At 46.3% G+C, this 11,184-nt stretch overlaps 1 protein-coding gene across 1 annotated transcript; it reads right to left on the reverse strand.

Annotated features, from left to right (window-relative positions):
* Positions 1-8,812: 8,812 nt before the first annotated feature.
* Positions 8,813-9,739, reverse strand: LOC135999675 (olfactory receptor 14A16-like). The gene has a single exon (XM_065653236.1). It carries the CDS (start codon positions 9,737-9,739, stop codon positions 8,813-8,815), a length of 927 nt encoding a protein of 308 aa, XP_065509308.1.
* Between the last annotated feature and the right edge of the window lie 1,445 nt (positions 9,740-11,184).

Below are 11,184 nucleotides of genomic sequence, written 5' to 3' on the forward strand. Positions count from 1 at the left end.
ACAAGTCTTCTGAGGACCAGCTGAAGGACCCAGGGGTGTTTAGACTGGAGAACAGGAGGCTGAGGGGAGACTTTTTTGCTCACTACAACTTTCTGAGAAGAGGTTGCTACATGGAGGTTGTTGGTCTTCTTCTGAGTAGCAAGTGATAGGATGAGAGGAAATGGCCTCAGCTTGTGCCAAAGAAGGCTCAGAATTGATATTAGGAAACATTTCTTCATGGAAAAGGTTGTGAAGCAGTGGAACAGGGTGCCCAGGGAAGTGGTTGAGTCACCATTCTTTGTTCCTTAGCACAGCTTCTAGGAGGATCTGTTCCATGTTCTTCCCAGGCACAGGTAAGAGGCTGACAGGTCAGTAGTTTTCAGGGTCCTCCTTTCTACAGCACAGAGAAACCCTGCCACATAGTTCAGCTTGAAAGGTGGAGACTTGTGGGAGCAGAATAACGGACTCAACGACAGATCAATATGATCACAGTTGAAGACACTTCACTGCTCTAACAGAGTTATATTTATACCTATCTTATTTCTGTACACGCGACATGCTGTTATTTGGATAAACAGTTTGTCCACGAGCTGTTCTGGCGCATAGCTACATTGCTGATTGGCTCTTGCTACTACATCACGCGTCCCCATCTATGGTAACTGCTTTGCATTGTAGCAGTTAAGTGCTTTGCATGGTAGCAGTTAACTGCCTTCTGCCAGCTCCCGCCTTCATGTCTCCTCAAGCAGCAAGGCTCAGTGGATAGTCCACGAGGCTGTTGTAATGTCCTTGTTTGGACAAGTACATTGCCACAATTCCCCCTTTCTTCCCTTGGACTATCCACACTCTTTTGATGACATTATTTATCATATAGGAAAACCACTTAAAAATACAAAGTACAATACCAAGCACTACAGCTATTACAATCGAACGATTTAGATAAACGTGTTGACTACCTATGAAAACAGACTACAAGGATAACAGATAGGACAAACTTGACTACTCGCTCTTGTTTTTACTGCAATCTTCTGAGTTGTCACGTACGATGTTCTTCCCATTCACTTCTGCAGGAGGCTTCCACAGCTTTACCCAGCGAGCAGGAATCCACTTAGGGCCAGATTCTGTGATGACACACATATATCCTCTGCCAGTTACTTGTACACCAGCAGGTCCAGTCCATTGACCTGTATTTAGATTTTTGTACATGACCTTGATTCCTGCAGTTTTTCATACAGACAATTCGTTAACTAATGCGCTGCTGTGAATGACCATAGGAGGGTTATCAGCATTTCCTGCCAATCGCAAAAAATTAAGATCATATAGTGCTTTCCATATTCTCTCTTGCGGGGATATGCCAATTTTCCCTGGTTTTTGTTTTATAAAGAGATTCTTAAGTGTCTAGTGTGCACGTTCTACAATTGCCTGACCAGTTGGTGAGTGTGGAATACCAGTGTGATGCCTAATACCCCATAACTTACAGAAGTCCGCAAAAGTACAGGAAGTGTAGGCAGGTCCATTGTCAGTTTTTATTACATGAGGTACACCCAAGACTGCAAAGCAGCCTCAGAGGTGCTTTTTAATACGCTTAGCTGTTTCTCCTGTCAGAGGAGTTGCCCACATGGCTAAAGAATAAGTATCAATAGTTACATGTACATATTTTAGTCTTCCAAACTCTGGGACATGAGTGACATCCATCTGCCATAATTGGAGAGGTAATAAAGCTCAGGGATTGACTCCGAGACCTCTACCAAATCCTATCTTTTGGCAATCAGGACAGGATTGTACAATTCCCTGAGCATCCGTAATGGAAATCGCGAATTGTCGTGAAAGCACTTTGGAACTCACGTGAAAGAAAGCATGAGATGACTTAGCCTGTTCAAAGTGATTTATCGGAGGCTCAGTCCATAGTGGTGCAACAAGCCTATCTGCACGGTCATTACCTTCCGTTAGACCTCCCGGTAATCCTGAGTGGCTACAAATGTGAGTCATAAAATACAGAACTGTTCTTAGATTGAAATACTGTAATAACTCCTGGAACAGTGAAAATAGAACTGGATTACTAATTTCCTTTACGACTGAACTTTCTATGTGTTGTACTATGCCTACAACATACAAGGAATCTGATACGATATTTAGAGGACTAGAAGACCATTTCGCAAATACCCATACTACAGCTTTCAGCTCTAATGTTTGTAAGGAGTCATTTACATTACCGGGAATAATTTTGTCAACCCATTTATCATTTTCTCACCAGGTTATAGCAGCCCTCTTGCTGTTTCTGCTAGCATCCGTAAAAACCGTCAACCCAGGCACTGGCGTTTCAGACCTGGTTGGAAAGGTATCAAAAACATTATTACATAAAAAGGAGAATAGTTTGTGTGCCGGATATACATTGTTAATTAGTCCTTCAAATTCAGCTAGTGCCACCTATATGACCTGTGAATGCCTTACTGCCCATTCCAAGTAGGATTGTACTAGTGGAAGGGTGATAGAGCTAGCGTCTCGACCTGCTATCTCTAGCAATCGTGAATGACCTTTCATGATTATCTGAGCATAAAGTTCAAGTCGGGTAACAACATATTTCTTTTGTCTGAAGGGTAGGAATATCCATTCGAGTATCTTTAAAGGATCCTTTTCTTTTGTATTCCATTGGGCTATTATGGCAAACGGGTGATTCTTATCCCTTTCTCCCTGGATTATTATGAGTTGAATATATAGTTCTGGAATATAGCAATGTGCCTTGGACATCGTAATCTCGTCTAATATGTGTTGCAACACTAGATTTTGACGATCTGTTAATTGCCGTTTGTCCTCTGCATTATTGCTAGTTAAGAGGAGTGGGAGTAATGGAGCTAAGTCCTCATTGGTAATCCCACAGAGATTTCTTATCCATTGGATGCCTCCTATCAACTTCTGAGCATCATTCAGTGTTTTAATTTCTGTGTTCAGGGTAATTTTTTGTGGTTTTACTTGAGACACAGTGATAACCCAACCCAGGTAATTCCATGGAGCACCTTTTTGACTCTTTTCAAGTGCAATCTTAAGCCCCTTAGCCTCTAAGCATGGTAATAGAGTTTTCAAGATTTCTTCAGCATTCATGTCCTTTCCAGCTATCAGTATATCATCCACGTAAAGATATATCAGTAACTGTTTGAACTGTTCCCTTACAGGTTCAAAAGCCCAAGCAACAAATAGCTGACACATTGTTGGTGAATTTTTCATACCTTGAGGTAGAACTACCCAATGATAACATTTTGCTGGCTCTGTTTTATTGATAGAGGGTACTGTAAAAGCGAATTTTTCACGATCTTCAGGATGTAATGGAATCGTAAAAAAGCAATCCTTCAGGCCAATTATCAGTAAGTTCCAATCTTTAGGGATCATGACCGGTGAAGGTAATCCCGGTTGTCGGGCTCCCATGTCATGCATAACTGCATTGATTGCCTGTAAATCATGCAACAGATGCCACTTCCCACTTTTCTTTGGAATGGTAAAGACTGGAGTGTTCCAAGGACTAGCTGATGGAACGATATGTTCTGCAGTTAACTGTTCTGTTACTAACTCTTGAATTTTGGACAGCTTTTCGGTACTAAGTGGCCATTGATCAATCCAGACGGGAGCATCAGTTTTCCATTTTAGTTTAAGGACTGGCTGTCCTTCAATGGCTGTTCCTAAAAATTCAGAGTGACCGATTTAGCTCCCATCTGGCTCAGGATGTTGCGGCCTAGCAGAGGAATTGGAACGTTTAACATGTATGGGCGTCTTAATTCTTGATCCATCAATAAAGCAGAAATCTAGGTGATACTTGCTGATATCAGATGATTGCATTCCTCCAATACCAAAGTCTCCGTCTGCGGACTGAATCATGGGCCAACGTGAAGGCCATTTTGAAAGGGGTATAACAGTGACATCAGCTCCAGTGTCTATAATCCTTTTTCATGTCAGAGTTTCATCGCTTGGTCCTACAATTTTAACAGTCTCCTCAGGTTTGGATTTTTGGATGTTTAATGCGAGTACTATTTCTGGCGGTCCACTGGAGCCAAAACCTGTATTCCCTCTTATTCGTTCCCCAGATTTGGGCACACATGATTTAAACGGAATCAATTGTGCTATTTTTACTTCTTTTGAGATGTTTACTGGTGGTGCTATGGTTTGGACCATGATCATTATTACACCTGTGCAATCTGCATCGATCACACCAGGTAGGACAAAAATCCCTTGTTTTCATGTTGATGATCGTCCCAATAATAACACACATAACTCGTGACCGAGAGGACCTTTCATATTGGATGGAATGCAATGCACCTTTGAATCCACCAATGTTATTTCTACTGTTGTTTCCACGTCCACTCCGGCACTTCCTGCTGTGGCAGAGGGGACGCTGTCCAGACACCCTGCATTTGTGTCATAGCGCGCTGGGGTCTCACGCTTGTCTGGAAGTTTCCCAAAATATGACAATTAATACCAAACCTTGATCTACATTCTCTGTCCGCATGTCCTCTTTTCCCACAACGGGAACACGACTTTTCCTTACTACTCAGACGCTGTGATTTAAAATGCCCACATTTTCCACAATTAAAACATTTTTTGTTCGCCTTTCCTCCCTTTTTGTCTGTTACCAATGGACGTACTGTGGCAGCAAAAGCACTAGCGAGCATCGCAGCCTTACTCTGTTCTCCCAACCTCTCATATGTCTCTAACATTTCCCCAACATGAGCACCTTTGGGTAATGTTAACAGCATACGCTTTGTTTGAGGATTAGCATTCTCAAAAGCCAATTGGTCAAGCATCCTGGCTTTCATTTCAGCATCCAGATCTGGATGAGCATCTAAAGCAGAGTGCAACGGATCTACAAAATTGGGAAATGACTCTGAGTTCCCTTGGCATACTGAGACATATGAGGGAGAGTGTTTTCCCTCTTCTGGTACTGTGTACAGAGCTTTATACGCTTGTTCCTGTGATTGTTGTAACACTGCAGTGAGAAGTCGTGACTGCACTTGAATATTTGAAAACTGCCCACTGCCCATTAACATTTGAGACGTTATCTGGTATAGGAGATCATTAGGATTTCAATTAAAATTTTGTGCTTCAGCCTGCTCACACATATCCTGCCGTTTTTGAAAAAATAACAACTGCTGCGAAGGGGATAACAACGTGCGCACAAGCATTTGTACGTCATAAGGAGCCAGCGTATATCCTGTAAATATATGCTGCAAAATAGCTTGAGTATATTGTGACTTTAAACCGTACTGAGCTATTGCAGTTTTTGCCTCTTTTACAACTTTCCAATCAAACAATACCCATTGAGCCAGAGCGTTCCCTCCCTCTCCTATGACAGGAAAAGCCATAGGGGAAGGTAGAATTTCCCCTTCTATTAAAGCATCGTGAATAATTCCTCGCCATATGCCATGAAGGTCGCTATTCTCTTTAAGGGGTGATTCAGGAATTAAGGTAGAATGGGGTAACGGGAAAGGGTTAGAGGGGTTAGATTGGCGAGAAACGGCCAAGGATACAGGCACTGCTGGTCCCTGTCTCTCTGCAGTTTCCAGCTGAGTCAACCTTCGGCAACTACTGCAGCTGTTGGGCCATGTCCGGGGGCAGTTCTCCTCGCTTTTCTGGGGATCCGGGTATAGAAGGGGGTAAGAGTGGATAGAGACGCGACACTTCTCGTAACGGAACTTCTTGCGCTTTATGTTCTGGTAGAGGAGGGAAATCTTCCCTATGGTCACTAGATGGCGACGTCTCTTCACAAAGCTGCTTGGGGCTACTTCCGTCAGAACGACTTTCTCCCCCTCCCTAGGTTCCGCACGGTTGTTTGAGGGCATAGAAACAGGGGGTGCAGAGGGGAGAACGCCAGGTAGGGTGAGGCCAAAAGTGCTCTGGGCAGGGTCATGCTTTTCTTTGCTTTTCTTTTCATTGTCACCAGGAGATGGAGCGAGTGCAGCAAAAGCAGAAGCTGCAGCTTTACGATTGGCTTTCATTTCTTGAAGTGTGGTCTTAATTAACTTCCATAATGTAGCAAGACTTTTAACTTCTTTCGAGCCATCACTAATGCTATCCCATAGGGCCTCTCCGATAGCTTCCCAAGTCCATAACTCAAAAGCAGTTCCTACATCAATCAATAACCCTTGATCTCTGCTCCATAATACAAGCTGTTTCAGACAGGTTTCGTCATATTTTATACCTCTCGTAGAGAGTATATGTTGGAGGAGCTTTAGTACCACCTCTTCCTCTTTAGAGACCGTCTGCCACATCTCCTCCCCCGACCGTTTACCTCTTCTTTTAGGTAAGCTCTTCACCTCCTTAATGGGTGCTCCTCTCCTCGTTGGGAGAATTCAAAGGCTGCCTTTCCATCTCTTATGGACGCTTCAGCTGGGGCAGCTGATCTATCGGTCGGGATCCTCCCATCACTCTTCTCTTTTCATTTGTTCCAAATGGTGCAAAAGATCTGAGGGTGCCTGTACGGGCGCCAATTGCAGGAGCAAAATAACGGACTCAACGACGGATCAATATGATCATAGTTGAAGACACTTTACTGCTCTAACAGAGTTATATTTATACCTGTCTTATTTCTGTACACGCGACATGCTGTTATTTGATTGGATAAACAGTTTGTCCACGAGCTGTTCAGGCGCATAGCTACATTGCTGATTGGCTCTTGCTACTACATCACGCGTCCCCATCTATGGTATCTGTTTACATTCTTGAAGTTAACTGCTTCTTGCCAGTTCCTGCTTTTATGCTTGCTCAAGCAACTTTCACTGTTTACATCATGTCCTTAGACCAGGACCTAATCAGCAAGGCTCGATGGATAGCCCATGAGGCTGTTGTAATGTCCTTGTTCGGTCAGGTACATTGCCACATCTGCCCAGCTTTGCATTATCCTCAAAAGAGCTGCAAGTGCAGTGGTCACGTCATACAGGGGGAGAAGAGACATTCAATAGTGTTTGCCCAATGCTGGGCACTGAGGGATGTCACCAGTAACTGGTTGCACACAAATATTTGTACCTTTTATGACATTTGTGCCTGACCATTCAGCCAAGTTCCCACCCAGCATCCAGTTCTTCAGCCCAGACAGCACCAATCTGGCTATAATGACGCCATGTCTGAGGCCTTGCATAACTCCGTGTACACGATATACTCTCCTTTCCCCTGCGCATTTTGTTTCAGCAATCGCTTTCTTGTCCTTCAAGTGCTGGGAAATGGCTGCAGGAGGACGTGTCCAATCCCCTGCCCAGGGACAGAGGCAGGCTGACCAACCTGCACTTCTCCCAATTCTTGTTCCTGCCATTCTTGAAGATGGCTTTGATGTCTGTGTTTTCCAAGGACCCCAGAACCTCTCTGGTTGCCCTGGTGCTTTTGAGAGCACAATCCAGAATCATGGGCAAGGGTGATGGAGCAGACAGGAACACTTGCAATGAGCCTGTCCAAGGCAGCTGAGATGAATCTCACTGGGCCACTAGGGTTTGTTCCTGGAGTCACACACAGAAATGTCAGGGTTCTGTCAAGTGTCCACATCTGAGCTGGCCTCATGGACTCCTTATGCACCCAGGGATGCTCAGAGACAGAGTCTGTCCTTTTTACACACAGAGGCAGAAGTCACAGTGTCCCTCTGGCCGCCTGTTGCCACTCCCAAAGGATAGGAGACACCTGAGCCCTGTGGTGTGTCACCCTGCTCTGCACTCATCTGACTTGTGCCATGGCAGGAAGAATGGACACAAGGAGCTCGCTTGAAGGAAGCACATCCCAGTGCTGCATTCAGGCAGTTAACAATGGGATGTTACTTCCAACACCAAGTGACCTCAAGATCTTGTCTGTCCCACAGGCCTTCATGGAACCCTAAGGAATAGTTGATGGTGTTTGTGATCACTCGGCTTCATGTCACCTCAAGTACATGACGTGCATGCTCACAATTCATCTGTACAAAGCAAACATGGACTGCTGAACTACTCATTCAGTGTCCATCCATGGAGGGAAGAACAACCTCTGTGTGTGAGAGGCCAGTGCAGGAAATGGTGGTTGTGAGGGGCCAGCCCATGGTGATTGACCTGAGGCTCCTTCCCAAGGGGTGTCCAGTGCACAGGGGCACAGCCCAGCCCCTGCTCTGCTGGTCCTGCAGGTCTCTGGCAGGAGGCCTGGCTGTGAGAGGACACTGCTGTGTGCCCAGCCCTGCACACACACACTGTGCAGCTGCACAATGGTGTTTCATCTGTGGGCCACTTTTGTAGCCATATGCTTGAGATAGATTTTGCAAGAAGATATAAACCATCATGCACTGCCCTGAGGAGGTGACCGTTCTTTCTGGAAAGGCTGTTCTGAGTCCAGCTCTGTCACAGCAGTGCCCATTGCCTGTCCCTGCCTGCGCTCACAGGACTGACACACAGCAGGACGGTGACCAAGCTGCCAGAGCACTCAGGCCTTGCACCAACACAAGGGATGAGAAGGAGAGTGTGGGAGTGGAACGAGAACAGCTCTGGAAGACCAAGGGCTGCTGCTCTCTGTTAGTGCTGCCAGGCGGAGACTCTGCTCCCCTCCACTAATGCAGACGGAAACTGTCCCTGCAGCTCTAAAAAGGCCCTAAAAGAAGATCTGAGGGGAAAAACAAAAGAAAACAAAACACTATAGGGCCCTTTATTTTGTTTAAAAATGCAGAGAAAGTGGATCCTCATTTCCATAGACACTTGGTCAGAAAAAAAGGCAGACAGTGAATTAGGAAAGGGATGACAACATTATCACAAAACACCACCACCACAACAACAACAAAACAGCTATGGCTGAGCCTGCAATAAGTTACACTATAACTGCTATACAGAGGATGACAGTTTGTTGCTGTTTGTTATTGAAAACATCCAGTTATCAGTTTCCACACTGAATCCTGGAGCTCCTGGTTCCTCATGCTGTAGATGAGGGGGTTCACTGCTGGAGGCACCACCAAGTACAGAACTGCCACCACCAGGTCCAGCCGTGGGGATGAGATGGGAGGGGGTTTCAGGTAAGCCAACATGCCAGTGATGACAAACAGGGAGACCACGGCCAGGTGAGGGAGGCACGTGGAAAAGGCTTTGTGCCGTCCCTGCTCAGAGGGGATCCTCAGCACAGCCCTGAAGATCTGCACATAGGACACCACAATGAAAACAAAACATCCCTCAAAAAAAACTGCACTAAACATGAGAAGCCCAAGTTCCCTGAGGTAGGCATGTGAGCATGAGAGCTTGAGGATCTGGGGGATTTCACAGAAGAACTGACTCACAGCATTGCCCTCGCACAGTGGCAGTGAAAATGTATTGGCCGTGTGCAGCAGAGCATTGAGAAACCCAGTGGCCCAGGCAGCTGCTGCCATGTGGACACAAGCTCTGCTGCCCAGGAGGGTCCCATAGTGCAGGGGTTTGCAGATGGCAACGTAGCGATCATAGGCCATGACTGTGAGGAGACAATATTCTGCTGTACCACAGAAAAAGGAAAAAAAGACCTGTGCAGCACATCCTGTGTAGGAAATAACCCTGGTGTTCCAGAGGGAATTTGCCATGGATTTGGGGAGAGTGGTAGAGATGACACCCAGGTCGAGGAGGGAGAGGTTGAGGAGGAAGAAGTACATGGGGGTGTGGAGGTGCTGGTCACAGGCTATGGTGGTGATGATGAGGCCGTTGCCCAGGAAGGCAGCCAGGTAGATGCCCAGGAAGAGCCAGAAGTGCAAGAGCTGCAGCTCCCATGTGTCTGCAAATGGCAGGAAGAGGAACTGGGTGATGGAGCTGCTGTTGGACATTTGTTGTTTCTTGCCGTGGGGGCTTTCTTCTAAAAAGGAAATGACAACTTGAAATCAGGACATACCCCTCTGAGCAGAGCCACTCCAGTTTTCATAGAAATAACCCCAACTGGAATGCATTTCAATTTTCTGGTGTGTGCTGTCTGAGTGTGCTGTGAAGACAGGACCTCTGCCCGTGTGTGGCCAAGCAGCCAGCTTTGCTCTGCTGCAGTGGGGACATGGGAGCTGGTTTGTGACAGCTCTGACATTCACAAGCGATGTCGGATTTTATGCACCATTAATGGAAAACTTCAATATCTGCACTTGTGACACTTAAGAGCATGGGCTTTAGAGCAGAGGCTTAGCATGTCATAATAATGATTTTGTCTGTGTTTTTAATTTTCCACCATCATATCTTGTGAATGGATTTTTGTAGAGGTTTCAGGCATTTTTATTTTGTTTTCTAATGTCACACCTGTTGAGGAGCAGAAATTCTCATTTTTTTGACTGAAAATGTGAAGAGTCTTGAGACAGGACAGGCAAAAGGGCTTGTCTCTCTGTGGCTCAGTGCAGAGTTAAGAGAGCAGCTTTTACCCATTTGCCCTGCGCTTTCACTTGTGCTGCCTAGAAAACAACTTCATGAACAAGTCTCTCTTTAAAAGAAAACCCCAAACTGGACTCATACTGGAGCAGGGGAGCCCTGTTTGAAAGGGCAGATCTGCAAACTCTTCTCTGTCCCAGCCCAGAGGTGGAGATGTGCTGGAGAGAGCAGGACACGACCCCTCACCCAGAGAAGCAAAGGACTCTGGCAGGAGAGTGCGGACCCCAAGGAAAGGCTCAGCACTCCTGGCATCCTACAGCAGAGCTGGGCCTTTCTGGGGGCAGCTGGTGAGCCCAGCAGGACAGGCAGAGCAGAGTCAGGGCTCCTGGAGATGGGATGTGCTAAAGGGACAGTCCGATCATTGCCCAGCAGACAACCCCCAGCAGCCATCTGCAGAGCAGGAGCAAAAGAGCTCCTGAACAGCCCCTGCTCTGCTGCCTGGAGCTGTCCCTGCCTGCAGCTGTGTCTCTGTGCCCAGGTCTCCTCCTGTCAGTGTCACAGACCCCATCCCAGCCGCTGTGTGCTCAGCTCTGCCCTGCAGACCCCTCCCAGCAGCCGGGCACTGCCCAGGGGCAGCTCTGTGTGGGCCGGCTCTGGTGGGAACATCAGACCAACAACAATGAGCCTGGAAAAGTCATCCTGATTCTGTCTGGAAGCCAGGATGTGTTGATTTCTGGTAGAAACAGGCTTATTCACCCCAAAGAGTAACAGATTTGGAATTTCAGTTCATCCTCCTGAACTGAGATATTAATTTCTGTTTCCCATTGGCCACATAGACAACCCAGAGTATAAGACTGATTGAACAGGATTCTTCCTTTTCACAAAGCCCCTCTCTTGCTGTGCTTCTTTAAACTCCTCCTGGACA

Source organism: Caloenas nicobarica, chromosome 29 (assembly GCF_036013445.1).
Source record: "Caloenas nicobarica isolate bCalNic1 chromosome 29, bCalNic1.hap1, whole genome shotgun sequence".
In the NCBI taxonomy this organism is placed as follows: domain Eukaryota; kingdom Metazoa; phylum Chordata; class Aves; order Columbiformes; family Columbidae; genus Caloenas; species Caloenas nicobarica.